This window comes from Budorcas taxicolor, chromosome 2 (genome assembly GCF_023091745.1).
Source record: "Budorcas taxicolor isolate Tak-1 chromosome 2, Takin1.1, whole genome shotgun sequence".
Lineage (NCBI taxonomy): Eukaryota > Metazoa > Chordata > Mammalia > Artiodactyla > Bovidae > Budorcas > Budorcas taxicolor.
In genome coordinates this window covers 175,311,291-175,328,152 of record NC_068911.1, presented here as the reverse complement: position 1 = coordinate 175,328,152, position 16,862 = coordinate 175,311,291, and the positions used below count along the sequence as shown (strand labels likewise).

Sequence of the window (16,862 nt, the reverse complement as noted above, 5' to 3'; positions counted from 1 at the left end):
TTCCTTTCACTCCACTCACATCCCAGCACCGGTGTGCTTTTGTTGTTTGTCCACTGTTTCCAGACTCAGTGTCTCCCTACAGAACACGGAGGGCGGGAGGGCAGAGACACTGCTTGTCTGACCCCAACCCCATTTCTTCTGAGGTTAGGACCTGCCGTACTTCCGGTTCAGAAGCTGTCAGCTGAATGGAGAGACACTCACTGGTCCTGGAGAGTGTGGAGGAAGGGGCAGGGTTGGGTGGGTCAGGCACGGGCATGAACGGTGTACCTTGCACGTGCAGCGTGGCTGTGCCCTGGTCCATGGCGAACATATTGGAGCCGGTGCACACGTATGTGCCCGCGTCACTGGGCTGTACGTTGCGAATGGTCAGGATACCGTTGAAATCCATGGCGCGGCTTGGCAGTTTCCCATTATGCAGGCGGGTCCACACCAGGGTATAAGCCGGAGACTGCAGGTAGGGGAGGCCAGGGAGATGGGTGTGGGGCTCAGAGACCCCAGGAGACAGACCCTCGCCAATGCCCACTCCCTGTCCTGCCCACCTTGCTCTTGGCTGTGCAGATGAAGGTGACGTCGGCTCCAGGGCGCACGCTCTGGCTGCGTTGCTCCTCCACCGTGACCGTGATGGGTTTGCCGGGAGCCTCTGTTGGGGCGGGAGTTTCCCCGGGGAGCTGGGTGCTGGCCAGGCCCCTGTCCTGGGTCCACTTTCCCTCTCTCTCTCTCCATCACCCCAGTCTGGCTTAGCTTCCATTCCACTCCCTGACACCTCCCTCCCTCCTCCTGGCTCAAACCCATTATCTCCTTTCTCCCCGCGGGCACCGAGCACCCATCAGGCTGTGGCCAGAGAACATCCCACAGAGCTCCCCTTGGCTCCGGTTCATCAACAGACCACATATGAGCGCTTAACAATTCACACTTCACCCCAGCGGGGCTCCTCTCTCTGGTATGAGTATCTATCCTCCTAAACAACCATTTCACACCTCCTCCCAACTTCTCCACCCTCCAGAGTCCTCCTTCCACTTCCGTGGCTTCAACTCAGCTTCTGGAGAGAACTGAAATGACTAGTCAGGAATTTTCCACGATCCCCAATCTCCCCACCTCTCTCCTCCCTGTCCCTGAAGGGCGAGCCTTCTCCCCACCTCTAGCCCACCCTCCACTCCCCTTCCTGAGTGCTGGAGCCCCTCCCGAGGACCCCCTTGCCCAGCCGTGCCCTCTCTGGCTCCCTCCCCGTGGGATCATCCCACTCCACAGACAAATGTATTCTAGAATTTTCCATATCTGAAAATGACCCCCTGACCCCACACACGCCCCCCCAACCCCCGCCGAGCTCCTGCCCTACTTCTTGCCCTCTGTTCAAAGGCAAGACTCTTGAAGCAGTCGTTTACACTGGTTGCCTGCCCATCCATTCTTTGCCCCACTCCAATCCAGCTTCTCCCCCTTCTCTTCACTGCAAACCGCTCCTGTCAAAGCATCAACTCAGGGTTATTTCTCTGCTTGGAGCTGACCTCCTGGGAGCTTCTGGCGAGGGGGCTACTCTCTCCAGGAAGCCGTTTCCCCCCTGACTTCCAGCCACCCCCTCCCCCAGCCTCCTCCTGTCTGCAGGCTGTGCCTACTTGCTCTCTCCTCTACCTGACAAGCTCAAGTTGGGGCTCCCCAGGGCTCTGTCCTGGGTGACACCCTGCCCCACCCCTGTACCCACAGTTCCCAAATTCATTTCTCTGCCCAAGGCCTCTTTCCTGAGCCCCAGATTCGCAGCTCCAGAATGCCCACCTCATGTACACACTTCAGTGTTTCCCCAAACACCTCAAACTTTTAACAGGGCTAAAACCAAACTCGTGGTTCCCTGGGACCTGCTGGTGGCAGGGGTTGCACACACCCTGGGGTCCCGTGCACACACCCTGGCGTCCCGTGCACACGCCCTGGCGCGGTCACTTCTGTGCCCGCCTGCCTGAATTGTGCAGCAGCTGCGTTTCTTTGCAGGAGGGTTTCTCAGGTCACTGTGCCTACCCACTGGGTGGGACAGAATGCAGCGGCCTCAGTGCTCCTGGAACAGGCCCCAGTCGGTGACTGATGGGAGCTGGTGCACTCATACCCCAGCTCCCTTGGCCCTGGGGCAGTGGGTGGGCACTGGGGCACGGTGGTGGGACTCCAAGGAGCTGGCTTTACTCTGGAGCTCCCCGGTGCTGTGCCAGCTGTGTTCAGCAACACCTGCTCTAGGTGATAACGTGCTCCGTGACGACACGTGCTTTCCTGGGTGCCCTTTTCTCGGTTTCATTTCATTTCCCAAATAAACTACACGCACACAAAACTGTCTCAGTCTCTGCTTTTGGGGGCAGCTCGAATGAAGAACCTCTGCTGTTGGAGCCTCTCTCATCTTGGTAAATGGAACCCTGTGTGCCCAGCTGCTGGAATCCAGACCCTTGGGCATCTTCCTAGACTTTTCTTCTCTCTCGGTATCAAGTCCTGCCAGTTCTGCCTGTATCAGTTCTACCATCTTGACACCATCATCTCTTCCCATCTTTCTGGCCAGCGTCCTCAGCCAGGAAACCACTGTCCCCCTCTGGCCGATGAATGCACCAGCGGCTTGGGTCTGCAGTGTGCAGCCCGGCCCAGGACAGGCAGTGCTGGGGACAGGGGACAAGGAACTCACCAGTGACCAGCAGCTCTGCCCGGCTGGTGTTGGCATGATGGAGATTCCGACAGGTGCAAATGTAGACTCCAGCATCCGAGGGCTGGACGCTGGGGAAGTGCAGCTCCGAGCCTGGTGGCAAGGTGGGGGGTGGGGGCTCATCAGTGAAGATGCAACCCTTCGCCGACCCAGTCCTGCGTGCGGGTCCCTACAGGATCTCAGTAGGGTAGGCACAGGCCTATGTCTCCCCGTCCACCGGGGTGGCCAAGGGGCCTGGGGCCATGCGTACCTTGATGTCGCTGCTGGGTGCTGCTGGGCAAGGGCCGCCCATCTTCACGAGACCAGTAGAAGTAGTGGGGTGGGCTCCCGCTGACCTGGCACCGCAGGGAGTGGGGGCCGCCTTGGGGTACTACGCTCCGAGCTGGATGGACCTGCACCACCAGCGGGGCTTGGTCTGCTGGGAGAGGGACAGGGGAGGCCACTCAGGCGGGAGGCCCCCAGCAGGCACCACTGTCCCAAATCTCCCTGCCCTCCCAAAGACTGGCACACCCTGCCCCCACCCTGCTCCCCAGACCGAGTATCTCTCAGATGCCCCGGGTCCCCTGCCATGCCCATCACCTTTGATCCAAGACCACAGTCCCACTTACCCTGCGGCAGGCACCGCCCCCCTGGCACATTGGGATTACCCACATATCCCGGGGCACACCTGTAAGGAGGGACAAGGACAGGCTGTGCCAGGCCTCAGGGAACCCAGTGCATCCTGGCCGACCTGGGGAGCCAGCTCTCTGCCCACTACAGGGTGAGGAGGCTCAGAGCTCAGGAAGGATTTTCAGAGACCAAAAAGGCCCCAGCGCAGAGCCTCTGTGCTGAGAAAATGGAGCCGGGGTGGGGGTGGGGGTGAAAGGTCAGCAGGTTGGATTCAGGGAAATATTCATTCAACAACATTTATGTCCATGGGGTCACAAAGAGTTGGACACAACTGAGTGACTAACACACACACACACACACACACACACACACACACACACACGCTAAGCAATGTTATGGATGCACAACAGCAAACATGATAAAATCCTTGCTCTTAAGGAACCACATAAATGAGAGTGAGGGACATGTATGGGGGCTGGAGGGGCATGGTGGGAGAGGGGCACTCGTCCAGCCCTGAGAATCAGGATGCTTCCCAGAGGACGAGACTCCTGAGCTGTTCTATTCCCTTGGAGCAGACTCTTAGCCAGCAGAGAACTTATCCCCGTTTGTAACTATTTATTTGCAGGATTGCCCACTATCTTGTCTCCCATTACAGTCAGGAGACTCTATAAGGGTTGGGACTGAATCTGTTTTGCTCATCGCTTTGTTTCCAACACGTTTCTGCACTGCACGGCACACAGTAGAGTCTCAATAAAAACGCCCTGAACAATGGAATACAGCTGAGCCTTGAAGGCCAAACAGGAGTTAGCCAGGATGGGGGCGGGGGTCAGTATGTGGATGGAGAATGATCCATGAAGAGCAAAACAGCACAGCTAAAGAACTGGACATGAAGAAGCCAAGAAGGGACACCCAGCTAGAGCACAGAGTTAGGTGTCAGAAGTGGGATGAGCCTGATGAGTGATAAAGCTACCACCTAAGGAGCTTGGGCTGGCCCCAAGGGCACCGGGGAATCTTGGCAGGGTTTTGGGCAGGGGAGGGACCTGATCCTGGTAGGGACCTTTCTGAGCAACATCATCCAGGACTCTCAGCTAGGAGTTTACCCCACACCCCGCTCCCTGCCTCCCTCCTACAGCAAACTTACTGCTCACAGTACTGGCCAGTGTAGCCAGATTCACAGGCTGTGCAGCGGTACCCTCCAGCTCCCAGGCTTTCACAGGTGCGGGAAAACCTGCAGTAGGAGGCGAAGCTCAGGCCCTGGAACACCCACCCCCTCCCCTGTTCCCCCCACTTTCACCCAAGAGTCAGTGCAATGCCCTCCACTCCCTTGGGCCTTGAGCAAGGGCACCCACATGTTCTCTGGGTTGGTCAGCGGGCAGGCGCAGGGCTGGCAGTCCTCGGGTGTTCCGGCCGTGGCATCTCCATAGTGGCCAGGGGCACACTGCTCACAGAACTCCCCAGCCGCGTTGTGCTGGCATTGCTGCAAGGCGCAAGGATGTCAGCCACTTGCTATTTGGAAAAATTTACCCCAAATCATATCTGGTAATCCCTTGATCTGGAAATTCCACATTCGTGAGCTTATCTTAAAGAAATAATCAGGGAGGGGCACAATGAATTCACTACAGGATGTTCCATTCATCTCAGCGGTGGGTTAAAAGCACAATGTTGGAAACACACCAAGAAAAAAAGAACTGAGAAAATTAAAAAAGGAAATTCCATCCAAAACGCTATCAAAAAGGATACTGATTGCATTTCTTACATTTTTTCTATCTAAATACCTGTAATATCACAGGAAAGTACCCACTTGGGTGTATGGGGGCAGTTTTGGAAATAAGCACTTAATTGTTAAAAATGTGTGTGCATTTTATGTTTTCCTCCAAAGAGATTTATTTTTTTAAAAAATTAATGTAGCATAATCCTCATTTGATATTTAGTTGGTGGTTCTGTCAACCACCTGGTCCTTGACCACGTATCCTGGAGGGCTATACATATACCACTCTGAAAAGTTCAGATATAAAAAATATTGAAATATTGAAAGATGTCAAGAAGTGAAAAAAAGTTGATCATGAAACACAGTGATCCTGGGCTTATTTGCAAAATGAAAGGTATATTAATCTGTGTAAATATGTGCCCAGAAAAAAAGAACTCCACAGGCTAATGTTGACAGTGATTACCTCCAGATGGTAGGATTTCAGGGAAGAGTCAGAAACGACTGAGCGACTGAACTGAACTGAACTGAACTGAAGTTTGTTTTTAAGTTATCTCTACAGTCTGATTCTTCTACAGAAAACATGTGTCACACTGGTGATAGGAATCAGCGAACTAAACTGGACTGGAATGGGTGAATTTAACTCAGATGACCATTATATCTACTACTGCGGGCAGGAATCCCTCAGAAGAAATGGAGTAGCCATCATGGTCAACAAAAGAGTCTGAAATGAAGTGCTTGGATGCAGTCTCAAAAATGACAGAGTGATCTCTGTTCATCTCCAAGGCAAACCATTCAATATCAGAGTTATCCAAGTCAATGCCCCAACCAGTAATGCTGAAGAAACTGAAGTTGAACGGTTTTATGAAGACCTACAAGACCTTTTAGAACTAACACCCAAAAAAGATGCCCTTTTCATTATAGGGGACTGGAATGCAAAAGTAGGAAGTCAAGAAACACCTGGAGTAATGGGCAAATTTGGCCTTGGAATGTGGAATCAAGCAGGGCAAAGACTAATACAGTTATGCCAAGGAAATGCACTGGTCATAGCAAACACCCTCTTCCAACAACACAAGAGAAGACTCTACACATGGACATCAACAGATGGTCAACACCGAAATCAGAGTGATTATATTCTTTGCAGCCAAAGATGGAGAAGCTCTACACAGTCAACAAAAACAAGACCAGGAGCTGACTGTGGCTCAGATCATGAACTCCTTATTACCAAATTCAGACTCAAATTGAAGAAAGTAGGGAAAACCGCTAGACCATTCAGGTATGATCTAAATCAAATCCCTCATGATTATACAGTGGAAGTGAGAAATAGATTTAAGGGCCTAGATCTGATAGATAGAGTGCCTGATGAACTATGGGCGGAGGTTCGTGACATTGCATAGGAGACAGGGATCAAGACCATCCCCATGGAAAAGAAATGCAAAAAAGCAAAATGGCTGTCTGGGGAGGCCTTGCAAATAGCTGTGAAAAGAAGAGAGGCAAAAAGCAAAGGAGAAGAGGAAAGATAAAAGCATCTGAATGCAGAGTTCCAAAGAATACCAAGGAGAGATAAGAAAGCCTTCTTCAGCGATCAATGCAAAGAAATAGAGGAAAACAACAGAATGGGAGAGACTAGAGATCTCTTCAAGAAAATTAGAGATATCAAGGGAACATTTCATACAAAGATGGGCTCGATAAAGGACAGAAATGGTATGGACCTAACAGAAGCAGAAGATATTAAGAAGAGGTGGCAAGAATACATGGAAGAACTGTACAAAAAAGATCTTCGCGACCCAGATAATCATGATGATGTGATCACTAATCTCGAGGCAGACATCTTGGAATGTGAAGTCAAGTGGGCCTTAGAAAGCATCACTACGAACAAAGCTAGTGGAGGTAATGGAATTCCAGTTGAGCTATTTCAAATCCTAAAAGATGATGCTGTGAAAGTGCTGCATTCAATATGCCAGCAAATTTGGAAAACTCAGCAGTGGCCACAGGACTGGAAAAGGTCAGTTTTCATTCCAATTCCAAAGAAAGGCAATGCCAAAAAATGCTCAAACTACCACACAATTGCACTCATCTCACATGCCAGTAAAGTAATGCTCAAAATTCTCCAAGCCAGACTTCAGCAATACGTGAACCGTGAACTCCCTGATGTTCAAGCTGGTTTTAGAAAAGGCAGAGGAACCAGAGATCAAATTGCCAACATCCGCTGGATCATGGAAAAAGCAAGAGAGTTCCAGAAAAATATCTATTTCTGCTTTATTGACTATGCCAAAGCCTTTGACTGTGTGGATCACAACAAGCTGTGGAAAATTCTGAAAGAGATGGGAATACCAGACCACCTAACCTGCCTCTTGAGAAATCTGTGTGCAGGTCAGCAAGCAACAGTTAGAACTGGACATGGAACAACAGACTGGTTCCAAATAGGAAAAGGAGTACGTCAAGGCTGTATATTGTCACCTTGCTTATTTAACTTCTATGCAGAGTACATCATGAGAGACGCTGGACTGGAAGAAACACAAGCTGAAATCAAGATTGCCGGGAGAAATATCAATAATCTCAGATATGCAGATGACACCACCCTTATGGCAGAAAGTGAAGAGGAACTAAAAAGCCTCTTGATGAAAGTGAAAGAGGAGAGTGAAAAAGTTGGCTTAAAGCTCAACATTCAGAAAACGAAGATCATGGCATCTGGTCCCATCACTTCATGGGAAATAGATGGGGAAACAGTAGAAACAGTGTGAGACTTTATTTTGGGGGGCTCCAAAATCACTGCAGATGGTGACTGCAGCCATGAAATTAAAAGACGCTTACTCCTTGGAAGAAAAGTTATGACCAACCTAGATAGTATATTCAAAAGCAGAGACATTACCTTAGCAGAGACTAAGGCCCATCTAGTCAAGGCTATGGTTTTTCCAGTAGTCGTGTATGGATGTGAGAGTTGGACTGTGAAGAAGGCTGAGTGCCGAAGAATTGATGCGTTTGAACTGTGGTGTTGGAGAAGACTCTTGAGAGTCCCTTGGACTGCAAGGAGATCCAACCAGTCCATTCTGAAGGAGATCAACCCTGGGATTTCTTTGGAAGGAATGATGCTGAAGCTGAAGCTCCAGTACTTTGGCCACCTCATGCAAAGAGTTGACTCATTGGAAAAGACTCTGATGCTGGGAGGGATTGGGGGCAGGAGGAGAAGGGGATGACCGAGGATGAGATGGCTGGATGGCATCACGGGCTCGATGGACGTGAGTCTGAGTGAATTCCAGGAGATGGTGATGGACAGGGAGGCCTGGCGTGCTTTGATTCATGGGGTCGCAAAGAGTCAGACACGACTGAGCGACTGAACTGAACTGAATGCTCTCTCGTTTTCTTGATTTCTGAGGCTTGTAGGATCGCAGTTCCCCACCCAGTGACTGAGCCCACGCCCACTGCAGCGGAAGTTTGGAGTCCTAACCACTGGGCCACCAGGGAACTCCTCTGAAGCTTTCTGTGTAAAGAAGGATGCTAATCCACAGCTCTGTCCACCCCGCCATGTCTGCAACCCCTCAATGCCTTAGACTTGCTGGCCCAGGCACTTTGCCCCATAGAATTAGCCCTGTGACTTTGCCCCTGGACGTCTGTCTAAACACACCAAAGCCCTCCCACCCCACAGCCAGCCCTGATACCCCGGCCGGCCCCAGCCAAGCGGCCCCTTGCCCTGGCCCTGCGTCCATCTTACCGAGCAGGCCCCGGTCTCCGGGTGGCACAGGTCTGAGTGGCCGTTGCATTCACACAGCTCACAGTGGCCGAGGTAGAGCCCACTCCCGGTGCGCGTGTAGCCGGGGGCGCAGTCCTGGGGGCAGAGGGGAGCGCTGGTCTCCATCTCCAAGGCAGCCCCGCCTGCAGCCGGTAGACCCAGCGCTCCTCTCCTCCGTCATCTTGGCCCCCATTGGCTCTTGGAGGGCAGAGTCCAGGCCCAGCTCCCTGCCCCAGCACCCCTGTCAGGGGCCCTCCTCTCCAGAGCTGGGAGTGTCCGCCCCTGTCCTGTCTGGCATCTCCAGTCATGGATAGACTGAAATAGTAGTTCATCCTTAATGGAGAAGACTCTTGAGAGTCCCTTGGACAGCCAAGAGATCAAACCAGTTAATCCTAAAGGAAATCAATCCTAACTGTTCATTGGAAGTACTGAAACTGAAGCTCCAATACTTTGGCCACCTGATGCGAAAAACTGACTCATTGGAAAAGACCCCGTGGGAAAGATTGAAGGCAGGAGGAGAAGGGGACGACAGAGGATGAGATGGTTGGATGGCATCACTGACTCAATGCACATGAGTCTGAGCAAGCTCCGGGAGATGGTGAAGGACGGGGAAGCCTGGTGTGCTGCAGTCGATGGGGTGGCAAAAAGCTGGACACAACTTAGGGAGTGAACGACAACAATGCAGAACCCTTCTCCAGCCCCAGGGCTTAGTTCCTAAAAATTCTTCTAGCAGGGTCTTTATTGCAAAACAGCCCCTACATGGAAAAAGGAGGGCTCAGGAGACCTGGAGTTGGGGTGACCCCTTGAAGACCTTTATGACTATGCTTACATTTGCCCCACAGGTGAAGGAGGCAGCGCCCATGTGACCAAGGAGGCTTTTACACATCCTAAGTGAGTCATCAGCGGTTCTGAGAACAATGCATTTCTATTCGCTGCCGCTTCTTTGAAATCTCTCCAGGCCCTCCCTCCCCGACCATTTCAAAGGGATGTTTATAAATCTGTTTTGTTTCACTGCGGAAAATATGCACCAAGGATTCTGCCTTCTCTGGAAGTTCTCCTTCAAAATGTGTTGCTTCACCAAAAAAAAAGTGTTGTTTCATAACTTCAAGGGACATGAAGCTCATCTCCTTGGATGTGAACGTTCCTGTGGCCACAGCAAACGTGCACAGGTACAAAGCTGTAGGGACACGGGCTTCTCACCGGGACTTCCTCAGTTGGGCTGGGGAAGCTGGCTGTTTGACCTCCCTGGTGCCCACCTGGCATCGCAGCGCTCCCCACTCCCCTCCCGCGATCCCCCTTCCCCGCTTCCACACCCACTCATCCAGTGTTAAGCAGTTGCCTGCTCTGTGCCTGCGGATTCAGGGGTGAGCAGTCAGCGCAGGCCCTGCCCTCGCATTCAGTCTCCAGCCGAGCCCTGTAGATGTTCTTGGAGTCCCTCCAACCGTCTGTCCTCCCTTCCACTCCCCAGCGCCCTTCCCTCCCAGTCGAGCTCCCTGTCTCTCCCCTGGCCCCATCCATCTCAGTCACGGTGGGCAGAGGAATTTTCCTGGGGCCCAGTCCCAACCCCAGCGTTCCTCTGCAGCTTGGCAGTAGTCCCTGCTGGGGAAGCCTTACTCCAGGTCTGAAGAAGCGCGCCCCCCAGCTTCCCAGGGGTGACCCTTCTGCATCACAGGCTCTGTCCCCACACATCCTTCCTGACACTTCAGTGTATTCTGTCCTCCTGCCTAGAAGCCTCCTTCCATCCACGCTGTTCACCACTCGGAGGCATCTCCAGGCTCTGCTTTGGGCTAACTCTGGGTGTCTCCGTTTGTCTCCATGTCTCTGGGGAGCACCCTGAGAGGGCGAGCTGGGTCTTAACTCTGCAGAGTGTAGCTGCATGCCCTTGGGTAAGTCACACACCTTTCAGAGCCTCATTTTATAAAAATAATCTGTTAAAAGGGGACAAGTATACCTCTCTCAGCGCTGTTGGGAAGAACATATGCCCTGTCGCCGAGCATATTAAAGTTACAATGGTGATCACGTGTGTGCGTGCTAAGTCGCTTCAGTCGTGTTCAACTCTGAGACCCTATGGACCATAGCCCACCAGGCTCCTCTGTCCGTGGGGTTTTCCAGGCAAGAATACTGGAGTGGGTTGCCGTGTCCTCCTCCAGGAGGTCTTCCTGACCCAGGGATCGAACCTGGGTCTCTCACGCCTCTCTTGCATTGACAGGCAGGTTCTTTACCACTAGTGCCACCTGGGAAGTCCCATGGTGCTCACAGGCTGTGGAAATCCCAGCTGACCTCTTGCGGACCCAGCTGTGCTGGTGCAGAGGCAGCTGGGTGGGCCACGCTCACCTGGCAGGACAAGCCGACGTAGCCCGGGGGGCAGCGGCATTCCTCCACCTCCAGGGCCCGGGGTCCCTCGGAGGGGCCTGGCTGGGCGACCTCAAGGCTGACCCCGCTGATGCTGGCTGCCAACGGCATGGAGGAGAACGTGGCCCGGACCAGGAGCTCATCCAGGTCAGCCAGCGCCATCAGGAGGTGCTCACGGGTGGCTGGCTGCCCGTCGGGCCGGTGCCAGAATTCCTGGGTTGGGGGGACAACAGCAGATGAAGGTGAGGGCTTGGCCCTGCAGCACCCCCACCCCCAACCCCTGCCTCCTAGGCACTGGCTGAGGACAGTGAGCTGAGGACCAGGGTGGAGTAAGAGGCACGGGAAGCTGGCGTCAAAGCCGGGCTCCAAAGCAGGCTGGGGAGGGTCAGACACGGTGTGGCCGAGTGCCTCTCACCTCTCGGAAAACGACCTCGTAGCTCTTCCTCTCTGGGCCCTGCAGCGCTGGCTGGGAGGCTACCAGCATGATGTTGTTGCCCTGGGGAGACACCAGCAGGATTGGAGGGGAACCAAAGGGCTCTTGGGTACAGTAGGACCTCCCCCAGTCCCAGCCTACCATCTCCCCAATCTCCCAAGCTCCTGTGCCCTAAGGAGTCAGGTACAGGCCCTGGAGCCGGGCCTCGGCCTCTGTAGTATCCAGACACATGGTGCAGTGGGGACATGGGCCTAACCAGGGGATGGGTGCCGGGCCAGCTGAGTGCTGGACTGAAAGGGCAGAAACATCAAGGATGCCCCCTGGCCTCCGCTGCCCCTCTTCTTCCCCCCGGGCGTGGAAGCCCCGTGCTCACCGTGATCTGGACGTCAGGGTCAGAGAGTGGGCTGCCTTGGGCCCCCGCCGTGTAGGACAGGGTGTACCGCAGCTTCCCGCCATAGGCCGCCACCTGCAAGAGGCAAGCCCTGCAGTCGCACCCTAACTCTGCCCTCCTCTGGGATCTGCGTGACCCAACAGGTGAGGGGGCAGAGGCTCAGAAGGCCTTTCTGCCCCTGTGCTGTCCCCCCAGCCAACCAGAGGCCCGTGGTCACCTAGCCGACTGGACACCACCAGTTCCCTCAGTCTCAGACTGAGGGGGCAGCGTGCCCCTGAGAAGCCTCTATTCTGTCTTGTAGGTTCCCCCTTTCCCGCGGTCTCTTGATCCCAGCAAACAAGCTCTAAGTCCCTTCCAATAATGGAATTTCTCATAAAGCAGACAGGGGTAATGACCGTGAGCACCACGGGAGGGTGCAGAAGGCTCACAAGTTTTCAGCCACGGCAGGGGCGGCAGGGGCGGCTGATGGCCCCTCAGAACTCCTGCCGTCTGGGTAGGCGGCTTCTGTTTGCTCAGAATCCATGTCCCCCGTTTTTGCAAACTGCAGTCCTGGTTTCCTCCAGAGGAAGCTACGTCCTACGGGCAGGCTGTGTGGTCTGAGGGGCCCGCCCGCTCCTCCTCTGCAGAGGCGACCTGAGCCAGGCCTGGCCAGTCTGCATATTCCACCACTTCCCTTCTCTGCTCCATCACCGATGAACACGTGAACCTGGCATGTCCGCTCTGCTGGAACAGAAAATCTCCCCTGACTGGTCAGATGGGACGCTAGAGGATGGTGCCAAGCGAGATAAAGTCCTAATGAGTCCCTGGATCCAGCCATGCCTGATACCAGATACCCTTGGGTTCTGTAGTTGCAGGAGCTGACAGATTCTTTGTTGCAGACAAGCCCACTAGACTTGGCCTTCCCACTGCTCACAGCTGGAAGAGTCCTTCTCTTTGCTGCTGGGGGCTTCCCGCGTGAGCAGCCAAGACCCCAGCTCTGCCCCACACGACTTCCCTTTCTCTCTCTGCCTCCAGGGCAGATGTCTGGGTCAACGCCACACGGCGGCAGGCCTAGTCCGTTTGTTCATTTGTATTCATTCAGATGGCGAGCATTTAATAAACAGCTACTGACGACATGCCAGGCCCTGGGCTACACAGGCCCTGAGGACGTTCTCCACAAGTTCAGGCTGAGGGAAGGATTTATGGGCATAACCAGATAACCATGAAACAGCTGCCTTCCCATTTTCTTTGGATGCCAGCAAGTTCACTGCTATGTCTAAGATCAAGCTACAGGCGGTAGAGGAGGGCAGCTAAGGGAGTAGGCTCTGTGGTCTCATACGGGGGTTCAAGTCCAGCTGTACTGTTTGAACAGCCTTGGACACGTCACTTAATTTCTCTGAGCCCACCTTGCCTCTCATGGAAATGGGAATAAAAATAATATTAATACGTATGTTAAAAGGTAGAATGAGGATTAAGTAATAAAGGCCACATAAAACCCTGCACTCAGCACAGAGTCGGCCGAGCCCACAGCCTCAATGCTAGCTGGCTCCTCTCTGAACTAGTTCCACGCTGGTTCCAGCAGATTTTTCCTATCTTCATTTCCCCCTGGACCAAACTGTCTTGTCTTCTTCTCTGAATGTTACCTTATTGCCTATTTTCTGTATTCTTAAAAGGCACCCTAAATCACTTTTGGAACAATACAAATACAAATGGCATGCTAGAACTTGCCCGGTGGTCCAGCGGTTAAGTGTCTGCCTGCCAGTGCAGGGGACGGTCCCTGCTCTGGAAAGATTCCACACGCCGTGGGGCAACTGAGCCAGTGAACCACAACTGCTGAGCCCGTGCTCTAGGGCCCTTACTCTGCAGCAGGAGAAGCTGGTACACAATACAGAGACCCTTGGAGAGCAAGGAGACCCAACCGGTCGTCCTAAAGGAAATCAGTCCTGAATATTCCCTGGAAGGACTGATGCTGAAGCTGAAGCTCCGGTACTTTGGCCACCTGATGCGAAGAACTGACTCTTTGGAAAAGACCCTGATGCTGGGAAAGATTGAAGGCGGGAGGAGAAGGGGATGACAGAGGATGAGATGGTTGGATGGCATCATCGACTCAACGGACGTGAGTTTGAGCAAGCTCTGGGAGGTGGTGAAGGACAGGGAGGAAGCCTGGTTCGCTGCAGTCCATGGGGTCGCAAAGGGTCGGACACGACTGAGCGATGGAACGACAGCAATGCAGCACGTGGTAAGTACTTAATGCTCCCGAGTGAATAAATACCGCCCGGTAGCCAGGCCAGTGACCTGGGGACAGGGTAAAGGCAGACCGAAGAAGACGTGTCTTGCCTCCCAGTTCAGAGAGGGGCCTGTGGCTCGCTGAAGGGTAAGGGCTGCGCTGGGTCCAACCTCAGGACTACTTGGGCCTGAGCGTGGATCTCCGCTCTGGGATTTGGTCTACCCAACTGTGCCATGAAAGGTCTTGACAAGGGGCCCTCTGATATTTCAAGATCTGATGACACCCCATCCACCCCTCTGCAAATCCTTGTTACCTTGTTCCCCAGGAAGGTTCTGGGCAGCTGCCAATAATAGAGGCTTTCAGGAAGCAGAGGGAAGCCTTTGTAGGAGAGAGAGAACTACAACAGAAGGACAGGCGGTGAGAGTGGATGGAGCCGGCCAGGGGCCAAGACGGCAAAGGCGGGCCGACAGGGCGAGCACAGAGCCGGGAGGGAGGCCCGCCCCCGCCCCCGCCCCCGCAGCAAGGCCCAGGCCCTGCCCTCTGGACAACTTGCTCCCCGCCGGTCTGGGGGTCTGGGTCCGGACGTTCTCTCGCCGGCCGCGGCTTGGGTCGATATCTGCTCCTATCTGGCACTGCGTCCCCTGTGGACCCCAGGATGATTGACGGGGCACCCCAGAGAACGTTTTTAAAATTTAGTGGCTATTCTGGTGTGGATTTAAAAATGCAAAACTAGCATAAGTGAGCTGGTGCAGGATTGGTGTAAAGAAAAAACAACTGGAATAAATATCTGTCCAAGTCGGGTGCAGAAACGGGCAGAATTTGTGACGCTGATTCAGCGACAACTGAAGTCTAGTCCAACATGGTGCTTGGGGGAGGGGTCCCTTGGTGGGTGACTTGGCACGTACCTGAGCGCCCACTGCAGAAGACAGAGAAGCAGAGAAGGCAGAGGAGGAGGAAGGGGAGGCAGAGGGGGAGGAGGGCGGAGCTGCTCGCAGAGCAGCTGCAGGCTGGGGATGGGGCGAGAGTCTCTGGGGAGGGGCCGGGGGGTGGGCAGCAAAGCTGGAGAGGAGCTGCCAGATTTCAGCATCCATCCGCCTTTGGGCCTCATCCACCTGGGAGACCAGGAGAAGGGAGACGGAGGAGAGGAGCAGGGGGCCAGAAAGGACCCAGGGGGCCCCGGGCCCGCCCACTGCCCACTCCCGTGGCCTCTGTTCCCACACGTGGACGCCTGACGCTCCGCCTCCCGTCTCTGCTGCCCTTTCGCTCCTCGAGAGGCTGGTGCAGCCAGCTGGGAGGGGCCCCGGCTATGGGGAGAAGCTCAGACAGTGGGTGACCTGGCAAGAGAGGGGGGCAGACAGCTCTGCCCAAGCTCGGGCTAGAGGGGCCGAAGGCAGGCCCAGGGCCATGCGTACTAGTGAGATGGCTCCCCGGGTCTCATGCTCCAGGCGGGCCATGGTAACCCGCCCAAGCCACTCGCAGCTCGGCAATGCCTCTCAAGGAACACTGCAGTGGTCCAGGCATCAGGCTGGGGCCTGGCCTGGGGCAAAGTGACTCGGAAAGGCCAGGGGCTCAGCCCCAAGCTCCTACTTGGAACTCTGCTCTCTGGGTTCCTCCCCGGGGCCCTAGACGCAGCCGGTCTCCGGGCGGGCCTTGAGTTACCTGTGAGAGCTGCTGTGCCCGGCCCTTGCCCTGTGGGGGCCCCAGGATCCTCCCAGTGGTCATGGCTGCCCGCAACTGCTCCTCTGAGAGGGACGTGCGGTTCTGATGGGCAGAGGGCACAGGCCAGCTCAGGACCACCCCCTAGCCCCCACCCGGAGCCCCAGAGCTGGAGCCCTGGGGAGAGTCCTCTCCCCACGGACATGGCGGCCAGGAAGGCCCACCTGGGCTGGGGAGCAAGATGCATGCACGCCTCTGCAGGCCGGCACACAGAGGTTCACTCCAGGCCGCAGGAGGGCTGTCCACACAGAGGGCTGATGGAGGCTGCTTGGGAGGCGGTGCTGGGGTAGCCCGGTGGGCCAGGGGCCGCCAGCTGGTGTCCCTGCCTACCAGCCAGCACTCTGGCCACAGACGGCGGCACTGGGACCCGAGCACACAGGGGAAGCACCCTCCCGGCTCTCACTCCTGACATCGCAGGGCTTGGGTGCAGCCCTGCCCCGGCTGTGGGCCATCGGGCACCACCTGGGCCCATGCGTGCCCACATTGTCTGGAGTGCCGGGCATCTCCCCATGCGGGGCGGAGGGTGTCCAAGAACACATCATGCCCAGGTCACATCATGGTCACACCACTCAGATCGCAGGCCTACCTGGTGAGCCCGTCGCATCCGAGCAAAATATGCCTCCCTCTGTGGGGCACAGGGAAATGCCAGGACAGGGCGTTAGAGAGAGACCAGGGAGAGAGAGAGAGAGCAAGGTCTGGGAGCTTCAGGGAGGCAGACACCGTGGCCAGGAAAGGAAGAGAAGGGAGAAGAGACTAGAAGGAAGCCAGTCCTGGGAGGAGTCTGGCATCCGTGAGTCTGTCCAAGCAGGGACAGAGCAGCCTCAGAACCGTCCGTCCTAAGTGTCCCTGACTTTCCTAGGACCCTGGGCTTGGGGACACATCTGCTTGAACGCCGGCTTCAACCAGCAGGCGATGCCTGAACCAAGACCCGCTTTCCCTGGGTGTGGCCAGGTGGCCTGGACTGCTCACGGAGCGCATTTAGGTGGCCACCCTGGAGTCCACCCCAAGAACCTGAGCCCCACAGCACCTCCCTCACCATCGTCCCATCATCTCTG

General features: G+C 55.0%; 1 protein-coding gene across 5 annotated transcripts in view; it reads right to left on the bottom strand.

The window, feature by feature from the left end:
• Positions 1-16,862, bottom strand: part of HSPG2 (heparan sulfate proteoglycan 2) — a 111,082-nt gene that overhangs the window by 31,284 nt on the left and 62,936 nt on the right. For 3 of the 5 annotated variants that reach the window (XM_052635766.1, XM_052635769.1, XM_052635770.1), the window contains 11 exons: positions 11,868-11,960; positions 11,477-11,557; positions 11,044-11,274; positions 8,692-8,805; positions 4,624-4,751; positions 4,416-4,502; positions 3,274-3,332; positions 2,916-3,083; positions 2,648-2,758; positions 540-640; positions 268-448 (listed from right to left, as the gene is read on the bottom strand). In XM_052635766.1, the coding sequence (XP_052491726.1) occupies positions 268-448; positions 540-640; positions 2,648-2,758; positions 2,916-3,083; positions 3,274-3,332; positions 4,416-4,502; positions 4,624-4,751; positions 8,692-8,805; positions 11,044-11,274; positions 11,477-11,557; positions 11,868-11,960 (1,354 nt within the window). Of the gene's footprint in view, positions 1-267; positions 449-539; positions 641-2,647; positions 2,759-2,915; positions 3,084-3,273; positions 3,333-4,415; positions 4,503-4,623; positions 4,752-8,691; positions 8,806-11,043; positions 11,275-11,476; positions 11,558-11,867; positions 11,961-14,404; positions 14,489-14,996; positions 15,204-15,750; positions 15,853-16,393; positions 16,433-16,862 lie in introns of all 5 variants that reach the window. The other 2 variants (XM_052635765.1, XM_052635768.1) reach the window with 2 other exon arrangements.